Source organism: Callionymus lyra, chromosome 12 (genome assembly GCF_982586985.1).
Source record: "Callionymus lyra chromosome 12, fCalLyr1.hap1.1, whole genome shotgun sequence".
NCBI classification, from domain to species: domain Eukaryota; kingdom Metazoa; phylum Chordata; class Actinopteri; order Syngnathiformes; family Callionymidae; genus Callionymus; species Callionymus lyra.
In genome coordinates, this window is record NC_141829.1 from 12,934,887 (window position 1) to 12,952,010 (window position 17,124).

Here is a 17,124-nt window from a genome sequence, read left to right on the forward strand (position 1 = left end):
TAAAAATAGTTACTATAGCATGTTTGTTTACAACGTGCAAGCAAGAAAACTGTGGTATCGTGACACTAGAATGATTGGTTCCGTTCATACAAAATAATATAATTTGTTATTCACTTCAAATGTCTGTGATTATAATGTTAATACAAAAATGACCGGTCCCAATAAAAAAACACATTGTCATTAAGGTTAATGAAATATGACTATTGTCAATATTATTATCACAAACATATTAGATAACGTCCTGGTTTGGATCTCATCCTTGCAGACTTTGGCAATCTGGAAGTGAGAATCTCCATTTGTGAAGGTGGGAATCTCGCGGAATAATCAATCGACTTACATTGCTTCACTCAGAAGTATAAAGCAGATGCATTTCCTTATGTATGATTATTAAGATTAGAAAAAGGTTCTGAGTTGATAGAGACGCAAGAGAATCAACACCGGAGTCCATTCAGATCCTGATCAAACGCTCCATTCATGAGTGAAATTACCATCCGTCTGTCAGCCGAGGTGTGAACCCTTTCTTCTTCACATCATTCCTCTCAAGTTGTGATTAAATGCACATTGCCTCATAGACTCTAGGAAGGTTTTTCAAAGACCTGTATGGAGGTGGATGTGGCCTATACCTGAGAGAACAATGCCCTCTAGTGGACGCGGCGTTAACTGTAACTCCAGTACTCGATGCATCATTATTATCATTATCTTTTAGTTTTCTCCATAAATACAACATGAATAACACCAAAGTAAAATTATTCTACAGGATATTTAATTCATCCAAATTTCTTCAATCTGTAACAATGTCCATTTTGAAAGGTCGAATTCGTTGTATTCTCAACCAAATGCAAACACCACCGTATTAATGCATGTTATATTTAAGCAGTTTTTAAAACGATAAAATGTAGAATTATCTTAATATTGTGTTCAATATTATGGTCAATAAATAAACTAGTGCAGCTTAAACCGACAAAGTATCTGCTCGCATCTGATGGTTAAAAAGTTCGACCACTTCTCAGGGGCTAAAAACATCGAACCAAAGCGAAAATAAAACGATTTAAAAATGGGAAAAAGACTCACCAGACATGAAGAAGGTGTCCAAGAAAAAACTATGTTTTAAGTTTGCTTTTTTATCCGCAGGTTGACCTCAATCGAAGAAGTTGGCTTTAGGAGTTGACAGCTAGCTTGGCGTTTAGCTTTAGCAACAAGATACATTCCAATTAAAACAACTTTATTGACAAAGTATATATGTACAATAAACATGGAATATTTCTTTGGCTCTAGGTGTCTGTTTAGATAATTTAATTTTTGTCATATAGGAGAAATAATAGAAAATAATAAAAATAGAATATTGTACAATGAATATTATCCTATAAAATTATATTATTATTAATTATTATTATTATATTTAAAAATTACTTTAAATTGAATTTATTATTCAGTGTCCCTTCCTTGTAAACGGTAATATTGTTCTTACCTTTGAGAGGCATCCTCAACTTTATTATATGATATCACGTGTATAGTGTAAATGATCGTCCACTAACTGTACCTTAAATATAAATTGATGGGGTTTTTTTGTTGGCATTTACATACATTTTAACAACACGATGTGTATCACATTATTTTATGATACAAAGGTTGAAAAGAAAAAAGTATTTGGATGATTTAACATTGTATGTAAACTGAATTGTTATGATTGAAAGAAAGCAGAAGGTTGTATGTTTACAGTTTGGTTTGTGTGTTTGAATAAGAAAAGAAGAACATAATTCAAGATGCTTATTAAAGTCTGTGCCTTCTTTTAATTCCCCCTTTTTAAACAAAAATAGAATTTGAAACACGTCTTTTATCATATTGATTTTTAAAAATCATGTTGTTTTTGTTAAGCACCTTGTGACACTGAACAACTGAGGTGCTTTAAAAATACAATTATTCCGATGATTAAATACAAATAAATGGACTAATGAGATCACACGGCCACTGACTGGTGTATTTGTTTTTATTTCCACAGGATTTACGCACAATAATAAAAATAGAACATCATACGCCGTGGCTTCCAGGAATACAGCAGAAAACCTGTGATCACGCTCAAACCCACACTCCACTGAATAATGTCTCGTATTAATAATAAACCAAAACACAAGCGTTTGTCCACATATCCACAGTTGATAAAGTGCATATGCTTTTTATGTCCACACACCCGTTTACAATTGTGTTTCTGTCTCTTGAAAAAAATGTATCTAGATTGAAAGATTCAAATGTTGTGAATGAAATCAGTTGAAGTTGACCTTCACCGTTCGGCCGATGAGTAGGAATAGAAGTCCGGCTAAGAAACAGAAGAAGACGCCGATGGGAGCGAACATGAAGGACACACCGTAGTTGAGGTCCAGCTGAAAATCTGGACACACTGCACTTCTCTGGTGGTCCACGTAGACCGTTACCACGTCCAGGACTTGTATCCAGAGGACGTACATCACCACCACACACAGCAGGAAGAGGCCTGATGGAAATTAAATATATATTATTATATATTTGCAAGATAAGAATGATGGGATACATTTAAAAAAGAATATATATATAAATATATATATTTAAAAGTATTAAATACTTAGTATTTAATAGAAAGATATTACCCTCACAATAATACAAACATAAACAACTTACAATTACTGTAATAGGTCAATTTAGAATAAATGACATACATTTAAACAATAAACATGATATTAACAAGAATAAATACTAGTTTTATTTGATTTTTTATTAATATTTCGTTAAATTACATACATGCATCGACTAAATTCTAAAAAATAACCATATAATAAAAGTTTCTTTACCCCTTAATGATTTTGTACATCATTAATTGAATTAATATGACCATTTTGAAGTGATTCGTTGTTTACCAGACACTATGAAGAGTCCACCTCCTGCTTTATACAAGCAGTGGCTGGCGAACGGCGCCGCGCAGATGATGGTGAAACCGGCCAGAACCACAGCCGCGACGCTCAGAAGCATGAAGACGCTCCAGAAGCCTCTGTAGACTGAACATTGTGAGATGTTAAGAGGGCGAAGTCATCATCGTAGTAAAGTTATTTAAGGTCATGCGGTTGAAACTCACTGATGGCCTGGTCGTACTGGGTGGCGTTGTGGGTCTGCTGGGACACGGGGAAGGGGAACAGGTACGAGTGCATGCAGACTTTGGAGTGAGGCTGATTCGCTGTAGTGACGAAATGAATGAAAATGTTATGAACAGTCTCGGTAAAATGTTTGTTAGACGTTAATTTAAGTTGAACAATTTGTGTTTTGGTGAAGATAGGATTCAGTCACATTTGCAAAAATTAATTTAGAAAATATTAACATTATTATATATATTTGTATTATTATATATTCTATGCTGGCATTTAATCAGGTTATTTTTTTATACAAAAACAATTGTAATTGTATGTTTTGCTATTGCTAAGCTAACAAAAACATAGCATATCAACGTTAGGCTAACATGTGTTGGGGAGAGTGTCAAGCTAGCTAGCGGAGAAACATGAAAGATACATTTCTGACTTCCTCTTTAACACGACACAACTCTCTTTAATAAGTCTTTTGTCGTTCATACCCATCAACTAAAGATGTGACGTAAGTAAGTAAGTATTTTTTATTTATATAGCGCTTTTCCAGACCATGGTCACAAAGCGTGTTAGTTTTACAGTCATTAAAACCTTTATATGCTAACAATGCTAATGCTAACGTGAGCACTTTGTTTTCAGCTTATTTAACGGTTTGATTTAAAGTTTTTATGACATTTAAAGCTATGCGTGTATAAATATATCACTGAATTAAAGATGATATTATATATAATATGAGATTAGAGTTGTGTATAATATTATTACAAGATTAAAGTCGTATTTGTTTTGTTTATTACTTGATTAAAGCTTTAAATTAAAGATTACAATCCTAAATGTTAATTTGTATCACAAGATTTAAGTCGTATATATTATTTTCTATAACTGTTTCAGGACAAAAAAGGTATTTGTTTCACGTGGACCTTTTAAAGATGACTCAAGATCAGATTAAACAGTGACAGAAGTATATTTGCGTCATTAAAGTTGATATAAAACGTCGTGAGATTTCAAATCAGATTTCCTATTTATATTCCTCACAAGGTCTGAGCACGACTGCAGGCTCAACAGCACAATAACTTTCAACATTCCCTCGCGTCCAAATCTCCAACTAGGCGGAGCGACAGCAACCAGCTGACCAGAGGCCACAATAACATCACATGTCCGCGGCTCAGTCACATGAGGCGGATTTTAAGCACCGAGGTGTCACTGGTTTTAACAGGCGAGACTGTGGAGAATCGAAGCGACAGAGTTTGCCGTGTCTTTTTTTAATCGGCCTTGTTTAATGCTTTTTGTGTGTTTGTGCGTGTCATCACATGTTGTTCTGTGTTACGAACACAGTGGACTCACTGAACCACAGCTTCCAAAAGAGGTCGTCGTCGACCTGGTTCCCCGCGAAAGAACATCTCCAGAAGAATCCCTCATGGTACAAAGTCACGTCTCTATTCTGGATCACCAGGTTGTCCCTCTGGGGAGAAACAAGCATGACATATTGAGTTACTATTTGCAAATAAGTGCCTTCAGTTGAGATAATATCTGCTGCAAAATGAATTAAATGTTGCACAAAAATCCATGCTTTTTTTTTTTTAAATAATTAATTAAATTCCTTTCCTTATACGAAACTTTAAAAGTACAAAAAATGCTTTTGAAAAACTATCATGTGTACAAAACGATTGAAATACATCATTTATTTTTTCCTAATTTCAATAAAGAGCATCTCAGATTTAATTTCATTCACAGAATACGATTGAAGAATTCTAAATAGAAAAGCAAGAGTAACAAGATAACAAATGTGTTTTTAATTCACATTATTTTTCAAATAAATCGGTAAATTTAATCCCAATTATTAATAATTCTTCAATGACATAAACATCCTGACAAACACAGTGTAGTTTGATCAAGAGAATTGATAAATTATTCAAATCAAATTACTTCTATGTCACCGTTTTCAGAAGCAAAATAATTATCATCAAAAAAACGTCTCAATTGTCATTTTTGTGATGAAGTTAATCTGGTGAAATATTATCATCTTTATTCAAAAGAGATGGGATACATTATTTATATCACATGTAATTCTAAATTAACATTCTTTCAGCATGTGTGGAGGTGGGAAAGAGGAAAACCTTGCGGCAGGTATTAACGTTCTCGTGAACTCGTGAAGCAGGTGGTCAGTTTCTTTCGCCGATGTGTCAAACAGCAGCTGTCAAACTAGGGTTGAAGGTTGTCTGGTTCAAGCCCCTTAAACCCAAGAAAAGCTTTGAATGGGATCCATGAGGACATAAGTAGAAACAATGCATGAACAAAAACCTCTTCATCTGTGTCTGGAGTTTATTTTTGTTTCATAACAGAATTCCAGACTTCAGAGTTGTTAGTTTCTTTCACCCGTTTACTAGTGAGATACTTAGAGTAGACTTTTTTTAATTAAGTTTTTCATAATTGTAGCAACTTATTAATGTGATCTTGTATTTGTGTTCAAGAGAAAAATCTTAATTGGTCATAATATCGCTTAAAATAAAGTATGTGTGAATTTCTTGAAGTACCATTCAGATTTGTGTTGTAAATAATTTGTTTTTGGTGTCGACAGTATAGAGTACAAATAATTAAATAAACATAAACGTGAATTAAAACTTTATTAATAAAATAAGTGACATTAAATTAACATTGGCATGTAAAAATGAATTAGTTTATCCAGAATCCTACAATTTTAGATGGTAATAAATCAACAAACAAGACTTTGAAAAATTTGGATTTTTGTCATCTCAAATATACCTTCTTTTTTTTTAACAAAATCATAGGCTTTTAAATCCATTAATGATTTCATAGTTCAGGTTTATAATCTTGTGGTTACTATGGTAAGGTAGTCTCTTTGTCGTTCACCTTAGTTCATAAAAATAATCAATTTAAATAAAAAACATACATTTGCTTTTGATGATATATAAAAATAAATCTTGATGAACGTAAACAATAGAAGGTGAAAACTATGTCACATTTCTTTAGAAAATCTTGACAAATATTCAGGTTTTGGTTAGAAATTTGCTATAATTTATGACTATTTTAAATGATATGATGAGTAAATAAGTATATCTACTTGGCTTAATCTTATACTATAAAATATATCATCAGTGCTCGAATAACCATTCAAAGAGTATAGTTAAATGAAAGTTGTCCGTCCTCGCACTTAAAAATATCCCTCGTAAATAACTCTCCAGTGGATCGTGGCGCATTAAGAATGTACTGTAAATATCTGCTAGCACGACTTGGCCGTTGCTGTTTTGATATCGTATCTCAATCCTGACACGAGTGCCCACTATAGAGAGCTAAGTATGTTCTAGTTGCTGATATCTGAGATGAGACCATACCACTGGGACTACTGGTATTTCCCTGCTGCACTCCAGTCCGACACATGCCACATCAACTCATCTGTTGACGTTACAGTGAAATATGAGAAATTACATGAACAGAACTTTTGAATGTAATTGTAGAATGTATTAGCTTTGAATTATTATTATTATTAGCTTTTAAATAAAGGTAACTAAAGGTAAAGTTAAGGTAAGTTTATGTCATTATGGACTGTCAATCTTGGACTCCATAGTTTCTAATGGAACTTGTAGTCTTGCCTTGTTCTTAATCTGCTATAAAGGAAAGTAGTTTTAAAAAGTCTTGGTTTCCCCTCTATTAAATTGGAAATTTGACCCATTTCAAGTTTTAAACATTATCTATCACTTAAGACTCCATGACACACACTTCAAACTCTTGGCTCACAGGCCAAATCTAGAACGCTACGTCATTTAATGCGGCCCAATGGACAGTAGTCTCAAAATCCAACTGGATTCACTTTCATGTTGGTTACCTGCGAAGAAGTCAGTGTTTAAGATAAGATAAAGTTCATAGCTGATGGTTGTCAGCAAAAAAATTAAACTTGATATTAAAGGATATAAATTTAAGTCATACTTCCTGTTGGGTAGATGTACATTTTGTTCGGCCCCTTGACTCGGACTGCTCAAAGATTTTGGCCGCTTGTGCGATTGAGTTTTATACTCCTGCTCTATGCCTTAAGATTTAGTTTTGACTTCAAGCTCCTAAACTTGTGTTTTGTTCTCAAGTAAGTGTTTTTATTGGTGTCAAGCCATCACCATATTGGCTCATTCGGGGCCTTGAGCCAAAAAAAAAAGCTGTTCCTAAATGTCCTGATCAAGAATTTTCAATGTCTAAACTCAAAATTAAACCTCAATTTATAGCCATGACTCAACCTCAGGCCCAATCATGACTCACCCGGGAATCCTGAAAGCAACAGTGACTTTTGATAACGACTCATGCAGTTAAACTCCTGCTCCTCACTGCCTTAACGGTCTTTGTCTTGTAGCTGTACTTGAGCCTCACAAATGTTGTTTATGCCTTGACAATGTCTTTCTCTTGTCACCCCGAAGTCCAGGTCACGCCTCTGAGTCTTCCTAAAAAGGGGCTTACTTCGGAAGACTCTATTTGGAAACGATCCAAACGGATCAAAGGATTAAACAACTCACTAGTTTTGACGTAGAAACTTTGGAATTCTGACACTATCTGATGGAGAATGACCCAGTGTTTCTTAAAAAGTCACACAAGTTCACAAAGTATTTGCTTAAACTGAAAAACTACAACAAGTTGAAGACCAACCCCTGAATCTCTTTGTTTTGACTTGACCAACAAGTCCAAGGACTTCCTCGGTGGTCATTCGATACAAACACATACATTTTGAGCATTTTGCTGGTCGTATTGTATTTGTATTTCTGACTCTAACTCACCAATGAAGCCACACCAAGTGGGTCAGCCGTTCCATCACGGTTTGGATAGCAGCCCTCGGAGGCCAGCAGCCAGTAATCGGTTCCAAAAGACAAGAGGATGAAAACCGCTGCCAACGCACCAAAGAGCCCGGCAAAGAAGAGTGCCACGCTGAGCTTCATGGTCCAGGAGTGAACGCCCGCCTCAAGATTCTCACAAACAAAGTCTGATTTTCTTCTCCGACTGCAGCCGACTCATGTGACGCTCTGAGTCACTCCTACTGCTCACAAGTAAAATCCACAAGTGACTTCTAAAGGGAAGAAGAACAACCGTCCGGTTTGTCTCGGTGTGTTGCGAGAGGACAAGGTTTTGTACACATGACTCCTCTGGACCGTGCTGGGGTCCACAGCCAAAACACCCTCCCGGGGGCTATTTTTGGGATTCGATTGAGGGTGTCTGTACAACCCCCTGGACCCCCTCCTCCATGATTCCACTTGAGTCCACGGTGCGTCTCTGTGAGAGGAGGGGATGTGAGCAGAAATAACCGGCAGCAACTGACACCCCCCAGTTCACGTGGGAATGTTAGGGAGGGGTGAAGGAACTCCGGGAGCATAATGATCCAAACACACTTAGACAAAGACGATCAGCTGCTGCTGATCTCTAAACAAACTGAAATAATTGATCAGATGAAAGACTCATGTGATCTCATTCTTCCATTCATTATGAACAGAGGAGAAGTGAGGACAACGTTTTGGGACACACCCTGGACATGTCACCAGACCTTCTGAGGGAAGTCACACCCAAACACACACATCTAGATCAGGGGGGTCAAACTCAATCACACAGGGGGGCAAAATTATTTAGCACTCTTGGTCACAAACCGAACTAACTTTTACATTCACTAAACCAGTGCTCCCTAACCCGTAAGACATTTGTTACAGGGCAACAAAAAAGAAAGAAAAATTAAATCATCTGTTTTTTTTAATATTAATGCCGGAAAGGTGGTTTATTTTGAAAAAAAAAGGCCAGGGGCCTCATGTACTAAGGGGTCGTACGTACAAAAATGCGCGGACCTACTTTTCCACGTCAAAGTCCATATGTATCAATAAGGAAAAGAGTTTTAAAAAGGTCTGACTTCCGACAATTTTGTAGGTCAAGTACATCCTTATTTACTGCTCAGATGCATGTCAGCCTCACTAGTCCCGTTGAGATGTTCACATCAAAATTACATTAATGATCAATATTGATCAAAAGTTAATACACACACAAGTGTTTGTAGTTACACTAGTGGTTATTACATTTTTCACAAATTTACAAATATATGTTCTCGTTCACCAAACTGATGATCTTTATTTATTAAGACAACATCGATCGTTTTATACTGAATATTTTAAACTGATATTTCATGCTATTCAGAAACAATGTCAAGGAATTATGAGCTTGTTTTTATTATATAACAAGTCTAATATACTATATACAAGTCTTTCTCTATGAGAGTCACAGACGTTCTTGTGAAACAACATCACATCAGATTTATCAAAGTGAAGCTGCAGAATGAAAGCAGCTAAAGTTTCCCGTGATCGAAGCGATCTCCCTGAAAAACACACTAATATAAATACACAGTCACATGATTTGTTAACTAGTCATTTGTAAACAAAACGCTTTTATTTTATAAATGTAATAAGATTTCGCGCAACAGTCAACGATAAACTAATAATTATAACGTGCAGGTCCAACTGCATTATATTAGTATATTTATATTATTTAAATTATTCTTTAATGTGGTTTGCTGTTTCAAAGGTATATGTACGGTGACCTTGAGTGTCTAGAAAAGCTACTTCAAATAAATTGTGTTATTATCATTATTAATAATATGCATTATTTAAATTTTTCCTTGTTGAATTTAAGAGTTGACAAATAAAAAACAAATATGTATTTTCCAGATGAGAGACCAAGTTTATTAACAGACAAAAGGTAAATGTAACAGAAGAGCTAAATGTAGACACAGTTCAATTTACACAGTGGTGTCGAAGTGTGTCCATGTGTTTGTGTGTCGTTGCTAGAGGGTCCAATCCCTCATTCATTCTTTCATTTTTGTTCTAATTATTACATTTATCTATTTGCTTTATTTATTGAATAATATAACAAAAACAATTGGAACAAAGACAAAGGTGAATGAATTGAATGTAATAGTTTGTTTGAGTGCAGAACCTAGTGTGACCTGAAGAGGCCACTGTTGGTTTCAATAGTTTGCATTGAAAGTGATAATCAAGGTTGAAAAAGATTCATCGTTTTATGTTGGATCAAGTCAAATATGAATGACAAATATTCCCTGGCTCATGTAGTTAAATCTTGAAGAAGAGAAAATAAACTTCATAATAATAATAATAATCTCATCAAGCCTCGTAAAGTAAAATAAAATGATTTCCACCTGTACTATAGTGTCCATAGTTTGCTACCTCTTGAAGATTGAAACTTTTATGAAATTTCTAACCAAGAAAGCAAAAACAAACATTAAGGGACTCATATTTCTGACGGACCGAGTAGTAGCGTGAGTGAGTAGTGAGTTAAAGTTATCCAAAGAAGTACAAGGTAAACCCGTTATACACATGGTTTACCAAAAAGAATAATACAAACAGACTTCTTGTAGTTCCTGTGATTATGTTGAACTTTTCTCTTCATCCATCTTGTCCGTCAGCGAAATAAGTCCCCAATCAACAGTTAGTTCCGATGTGGTTTAATCTTTTATGATGTGGTTTTTTCAGATTTGTTCGCTCTGGCTTAATGTAGTTGTGGCTTTTACAATTGTGTAGTGGCTTTTACAATTGTGTAGTGGCGTTTGATTCACTCACGTCAAATTATAGAATATATTGTGGCCCTCAAGTCTAAACAACTAGCATGTGTGTCTGCTTCTTGTTTCAGGTGCAGAATATTACATTTATGTATTTAGGGTGAACCCAAGTATTCAGCTACAAGTCAATAGAAATAAAACACTCAATTTAGAGACAATAGAGTTAATTTTCATTTATTATTTTGGGTAGAGGTTAGTCTAACAAAAAAAAAGAATCCATGTTATGATCAAAGATCCTAGTAAAAATACATTTTGAATGTCAGAAAAAGCGATGATGTCTTCACAGTTTGGGCATCTTGGCGGCGTTGAGACGCATGGACGTACAGGAGGCTCCGGCTGCGTACCTCATCTCTCGGATCATCCCCGTCCACTCCTTCTTGTCCTCTTCGTACCTGCGACAGAGTGGAACCGTGTTAACCCAGGGTTTTGTAAAAAAAAAAAAAGACGTACGAGTGACGACTCACTGCCAGATGTCGACGACTTCTCTGGGGGAGCACTCCTTGTTCTCGTCCTCCACCATGGCGAAGCCTCCCACGGTGTACAGACGCGCTCCACAGCTCACCAGGTTGACTGAGCTCCTTTCTTGAGGCAGATCTATGAATGGTGACCACCTGCGACAGCAGAAACTCTTATTTTACCTTCAATGCACTCTGACTATATGGGCTTTGAATAGTGCCTGCTTACATTCCCATTGAAAAACAAATATTAGTTAAAAAAATGTTATTGGAATTACAAATACAAGTTGACATGGAAAAATGAGCCGTCGAAACACAAATATTTAATTACCGCGTGGTTTCCTTACTTTACTTTTTACCCCCGAATACTTTCCAAAACTAAACCCTTAACTTTATCAATAAACGATTCATGCAAACTCTTAGTTCTGCTGAAGAAGAGTAACACTGCCCCCCGCTGGTTAATAAGTATATTACAACAGCAAAGTTTTATTTGTAAAGCGCTTTTCATAGACATAAGGAACGTGTTCATGTCGGATGACCATTTATTTTATTAAAATCAAACAGAATTTTTATAACAAAACTATTAATTTTTATGAATAATAAAAACAAAATTTCAAGATCAAGGACTATTAAAAGAGTGACAAAAAGTTAAGTTAAGTTAGGTTAAAATCTTAAATGTACGTACTTGTTGGTTGAGAAGTCGTAGGCCTCGCAGGAAGCCGTCAGACCTTCCTCGTTGACTCCTCCTCCCACGACTATCTTTCCTCTGTGGACGGTCGCTCCAAACATGGACCTGGGGGTCTTCATGGAAGCCACTTCCTTCCACTCAGACTTCTTGTGATTGTAGGCAAACATCTTGTTGGTGGGTTTACTTCACGGTGGAGGAGACAAGATCATGAGAAAAGAACAAAAACAAAACAAAAAAAACACCTACTACTAAATAACATTACAAGTCATTTGAAACAAAAAGGTTGTTACATCATGTAATAATCTTGTTTTTTCAAGCTATAAGTACAAATAATGCAAAGAAAATACAATTCTATAGTCTAATAATCAAGTGTCTTTATGTGTCAAACCGAAAAGCTTAAAGCTTGTTTTGCTAAGCTAGCCGTTTTAGCATCACACATTATTAAACTCAAGTTTAAAAAAACTACATAACTAAAACTAAAAACGAAATAAACAGATGTGTAAACTCACCTGTTACTTTATATTAACATTGAAAAGTCAAATTATTAAACATCTCGACTTTCATTGACAAACAAATTGGCTAGCATTGTCAAGCTAAAATGCTAAATCATAACTCAAAATGCTAAGTGCTTTACTTGTGACATGTGTCTTATAATTGCTCAGTTTTTTTCCATAATCACTCCTTTTAAAGATAGTAATTAAGGCTTAATCAATCCATCCATCCATCCATAACTAGCTTCATAATCTATACCAGAATTTTTAAACAATAGCGTTGTGCCAATACAATATATTTTCACTATGTTTTTAACTTTAACTGCACTTAATTGTGTAATTTGCACCTCATACAATTTGGCCCCCTGTGTTATAAGTTGTGACACTCCTATGGAAGTATATTAAGTAAGTAAGTAAGTAATTTTTATTTGTATAACGCTTTTCCAGACCAGGGTCACAAAGCGCTTAAACAATCAAAACAATATTCAATAAAGTATATACACTTTAAAGATCAAGATAAAACTGATAACACAATAGGAGTTCCAGAAAATCAAGGAAAAGCCTGAACAAATAAAAACATCTTAAGATCTGAAGGAATCAGTAGATCATCAAGTGCAAAGAGAGAGGAAGATCGTTCCAAAGCTTAGTGCCATAAGAACATTTGAATGTTTTAATTTAATTGTAAAATCTGAGATTTGTTTTATTTTTATTGAAATGTTTTCTTTCTTAAGAAGTTGATTTAAAAAAATTCAAATATTTTCAAAATAAAATGTATACGTTTTTTTTTCACATGAAGTTGATTATTTTACTTCCGTAAGTCCAAAAATAGATTTTCTAAATGCAATTTATTATCATTTCATTCATAGCCTGTAAAATTCAATATAAAATGTTGGTAGAATTGTGCCACCATTTTAAAATTATGTTTTTTTCAATTAAATAATGGAACTTTAATAAATGTGACAATATTCCTACAATATTATATATATTGTTAAAAAGTCTGACAGCACTGATATACTTCCATAAGTTATTAACTCAATCTTTATTTAATATGTTTACTTATGCATGTTAAATCATCTTAAATCATCTTCTTGTCGTCTGTATCTATGCTGGTCTTACTTGTCGTCCGTCTTCCCTCCGATACAGTAGACCAGCCCGTTCTCTGACACGACACAGTGACCGTGGATCTTCAGCGGCAGCTTCTTCGTTTCAGACCATTTCATTTTACTATAACAGCAGATAAAGGGAAAAAGTTGAAGCGACAACAACCAGAAGAGTCGGTGAATATACTGAACTGACTCGTTGTCGTAGCACAGAACGGTGTCGTGCGACTCGTCCGACTCGATATCTTTTCCTGCGACGGCAAAGATCAGATTGTTGAACTCGCCCATGGCGAACAAACTCCTGGGGGAGGGCATGGGGGGCAGAGCCATCCACTCTGAAGCCAGAGTGTCCAGCTGGAAGACAATAGAGGTTATTCTTCCCTCCCTAGAGGTGTCAAACTTTAAGTATACTACTTCAATTTTAGTATGAAAAAAGTATACTCAAAGTACACTTGAATATACTGTATTTATTTCCCTAAGGATGTCAAACTTAAAGTATATTATTTCAATTTAAATAAATAAATATACTCATAGTACCCTTGAATATACTTCTTCCCAATGGATGTCAAACTTCAAGTGTACTACTTCAATTTAAATAAATAAGTATACGCATAGTACACTTGAATATATTTCTTTTCCCTAGGGATGTCAAACTTCAAGTATACTACTTCAATTCAAGTAAATAAGTATACGCATAGTACACTTGAATATAATTATTTTCCCTTGGGATGTCAAACTTTAAGCATTCTACTTTTGATTTTAGTGTGAAATAAGTATATTCACAGTACACTTGAATATATTTTTTTCCCTAGGGATGTCAAACGTCAAGTATACTACTTCAATTCAAGTATAAAACAAGTATACTCATAGTACACTTGAATATACTCCTTATTCCCAAGAGGTGTAAAACTTTAAGTATACTACTTCAATTTTAGTATGAAAAAAGTATACTCAAAGCACACTTGGATATATTTTTCCCCTAGGCATGTCAAACTTCAAGTATATTACTTCAATTTAAGTAAATAAGTATACGCATAGTACACTTGGATATAATTATTATCCCCTAGGGATGCCAACAAAAAAAATTCAAGTATAGTACGTACATTTAAGTATAAAATGAGTACACTCATAGTACACTTAAAAAGTACTTCTGTTGCCAATGGGTTTCAAAAGTAAACTTCATGTATACAACTTCACTTATATTATAAAAGGAGAGTACCTATAGTACATTTAAAAAATACTTATATCGTCAATTGAGGGTCAAAAGTAAAGTTCAATTTTGGTACAAATGAGTATACTCGTAGTACACTTGGATATACTTATTTTTACTAAGTGCTATAAAACTAAAAACTAGTATACTTTATAAAATGTGCTTCAGGTAAGGTATACTGCTTCTTTCTCTAGGCAACCGTATCTATGGTTGCCTGTATGTGTCCTGTTGAGATGTTTTACATTTCACCAAGATATGTACTAGAAGTATATACCTAGTATATTGTGAGTACAGAGAATAGTGTACTTTGAGTATACAGTACTCTAAATATACCTCTTCAAACTAAACTCTAGACTCGGAGTGTATACAGAATACACTGATTGTATAGAGATAATTATACTATACTTTGAAAACTTAAAATGTTTTAATGTGAGCCCTGAAGAAAACAGCAGTATGTTTATAGTTCACATACTGTACTATACTTATACTTCGATATACTTGATTAACTTGAAGTGTTCTAGTTTTTGCTGAGGGAACAGGCAACAGTGGACGTCCTACCTTGTAGAAGTAGCACTGCAGGGGGTTTTCTTTCTCCTCCTCGTCTATAAACAATCCTCCCAACACGAACAGGTCGTTGCTCTTGGACACCAGACTGACATGGTTCCTCGGGATCTGCTCGGACATGACTACGAGGAAACACTCGTTCTCGCCGCCGTCGTAGGCCACGGCAGCGTTGTCGCTGATCATCACCACCATGTCTTTAGCGTGCATGCCCAGTCGCCGGGTATCGTTCAGGACTCCCGGCAGAATCCTCTTCTCGCCTTCTTCACCTTCCTTCGGTTTCTCCGGCAACTTCCCGGCGAACGCGTCTTTGACCAGTTTTAACTTCTTGGTGACCTCGGGATCGGCCTTGATCAGATCGTCCTTCTCCACCTTTTCCTTGAAGTACTTCTCCGGGAGAAGGCGGAACCGGATGCACTCGCAGGCCTCCCCTAGGGACGGGAGACGCTTCTTGTCCTTCCTGATCCACTTCATGAGACTTTCGAACACGACCTCCTCCTTCTCCACGTTCAGCACGTCGGCCCCGATGATGGCGAAGAGTTCGTGCGGCTCCAGCTCCAGGAACTCCTGATCGTGGACGATGCTCTCAAAGCGGTCCGCCACGTAATCCCGGGCGGCCAGGGCGAGCCGGGGACAGTTGATCGCGAGTCCCAGCCTGTAGACCCCGAGACAGTTCTTCATCGTCAACGTCTTCTGGAGGAAGTTGACGCAGACGGTGAACACGGAAGGGATCTGGAAGCGGTTGGCGACCGTCATGACCTCCTGGACGTTGTCCTCGTTGATGTCGATCTCCGCCGAGTACATGTAGTCCACGATGCGGGTCATCACCTCGGGGTCGATGTCCTCCAGGACCACCTCGTTCTTGTTCGCTTCCCCGCCGTCCTCCAGGAAGTAAATCTCCCGGAAATAAGGACTGCACGCCGCCAGGATGAGCCGGTGACAGGGGATGCTTCGGTCCCCGACCTTCAGGACGCAGTCGATCAACTTGTTCTCGTTCAGGAGCTCCTTGAGTCCGTCCTGAAGCAGGGTGCTCTGGAAGAGCCGCAGGTCTTCCTTCAGACCGTGACGATCCATTGTAGATAGGAAAGAGAGTGTGTCGGTGCGGGTCGAGGGGAGTCGGTCGATATAACTGTGGCCGCTCTAAATATAGCGGGCGAGCCGGGGCCAGGAAGAATTCAGGTGGTCCAAACCAGACAGCTGTCACGAGGAACAGTGGAGCCTCGTCACCACCGTCATTTGACCGACACATAGATTCATCATTCAACTAAAAACACTACGTTTGTATTCCACGACGAGCATGAGTCGTCGAGCTATAATAGCTCTGACCTCTCCCTGGTGTTGATGCCAGACGCTCCACAGGGAAACCACTTCGGCAGCGAGTGAACAGCTGCTGCGACACAAGGTGGCAGACGGTCTGTTCTCGTCCACTGGTGTCGGTGATGTTTCTCCTTAAAAAAGCTGCTCTGGTCAACTAGCGTGATGGATCGTTGGAAGGAAAGGGTCTGACTAGATTACATGTTTGCTTGTTTATTCAAGTCCTTTGAATTATTCAACTTAACATAGTATGGTACAGGAATAAGAAGCAGATAATAAATAAAGTACTGTATAAAATATTATATATATACGTTTTTCTCACGATACTGTATCTATATTCAACCACTTTTCAAAAATAAATAAATACATAAATATATTTTATTATTTAGTCATTTCTTTTTTAAATCATCATTCATTTGTGGTATATTATTTTTACATTTTACATATATGTATAAAATGAAATCATTATTTTTTCATTAACAATTGACATGTAATTATTCACTGTGTTTCAATTCTGGCCACTAGATGGAAGCAGTCATTGCGTTTTCCACAGCTTAAGGAACAATAGAATCCAGAGTGATTCTGGTGATGACTGAGGATG

At 36.4% G+C, this 17,124-nt stretch overlaps 2 protein-coding genes across 2 annotated transcripts; both read right to left on the bottom strand.

The window, feature by feature from the left end:
• Positions 1-1,969: 1,969 nt before the first annotated feature.
• On the bottom strand, positions 1,970-8,245 carry tmem182a (transmembrane protein 182a). Its single transcript, XM_087804173.1, has 5 exons — positions 7,877-8,245; positions 4,446-4,563; positions 3,104-3,202; positions 2,889-3,026; positions 1,970-2,488 (listed from the first exon to the last, which is right to left on the bottom strand). Exons 1-5 carry the CDS (start codon positions 8,033-8,035, stop codon positions 2,262-2,264), a joined length of 741 nt encoding a protein of 246 aa, XP_087660299.1. The 5' UTR covers positions 8,036-8,245; the 3' UTR covers positions 1,970-2,261.
• Positions 8,246-10,862: 2,617 nt separating this feature from the next.
• Positions 10,863-16,439, bottom strand: klhl41a (kelch-like family member 41a). Its single transcript, XM_087803943.1, has 6 exons — positions 15,207-16,439; positions 13,635-13,792; positions 13,455-13,562; positions 11,845-12,030; positions 11,169-11,315; positions 10,863-11,096 (listed from the first exon to the last, which is right to left on the bottom strand). Exons 1-6 carry the CDS (start codon positions 16,281-16,283, stop codon positions 10,985-10,987), a joined length of 1,788 nt encoding a protein of 595 aa, XP_087660069.1. The 5' UTR covers positions 16,284-16,439; the 3' UTR covers positions 10,863-10,984.
• Between the last annotated feature and the right edge of the window lie 685 nt (positions 16,440-17,124).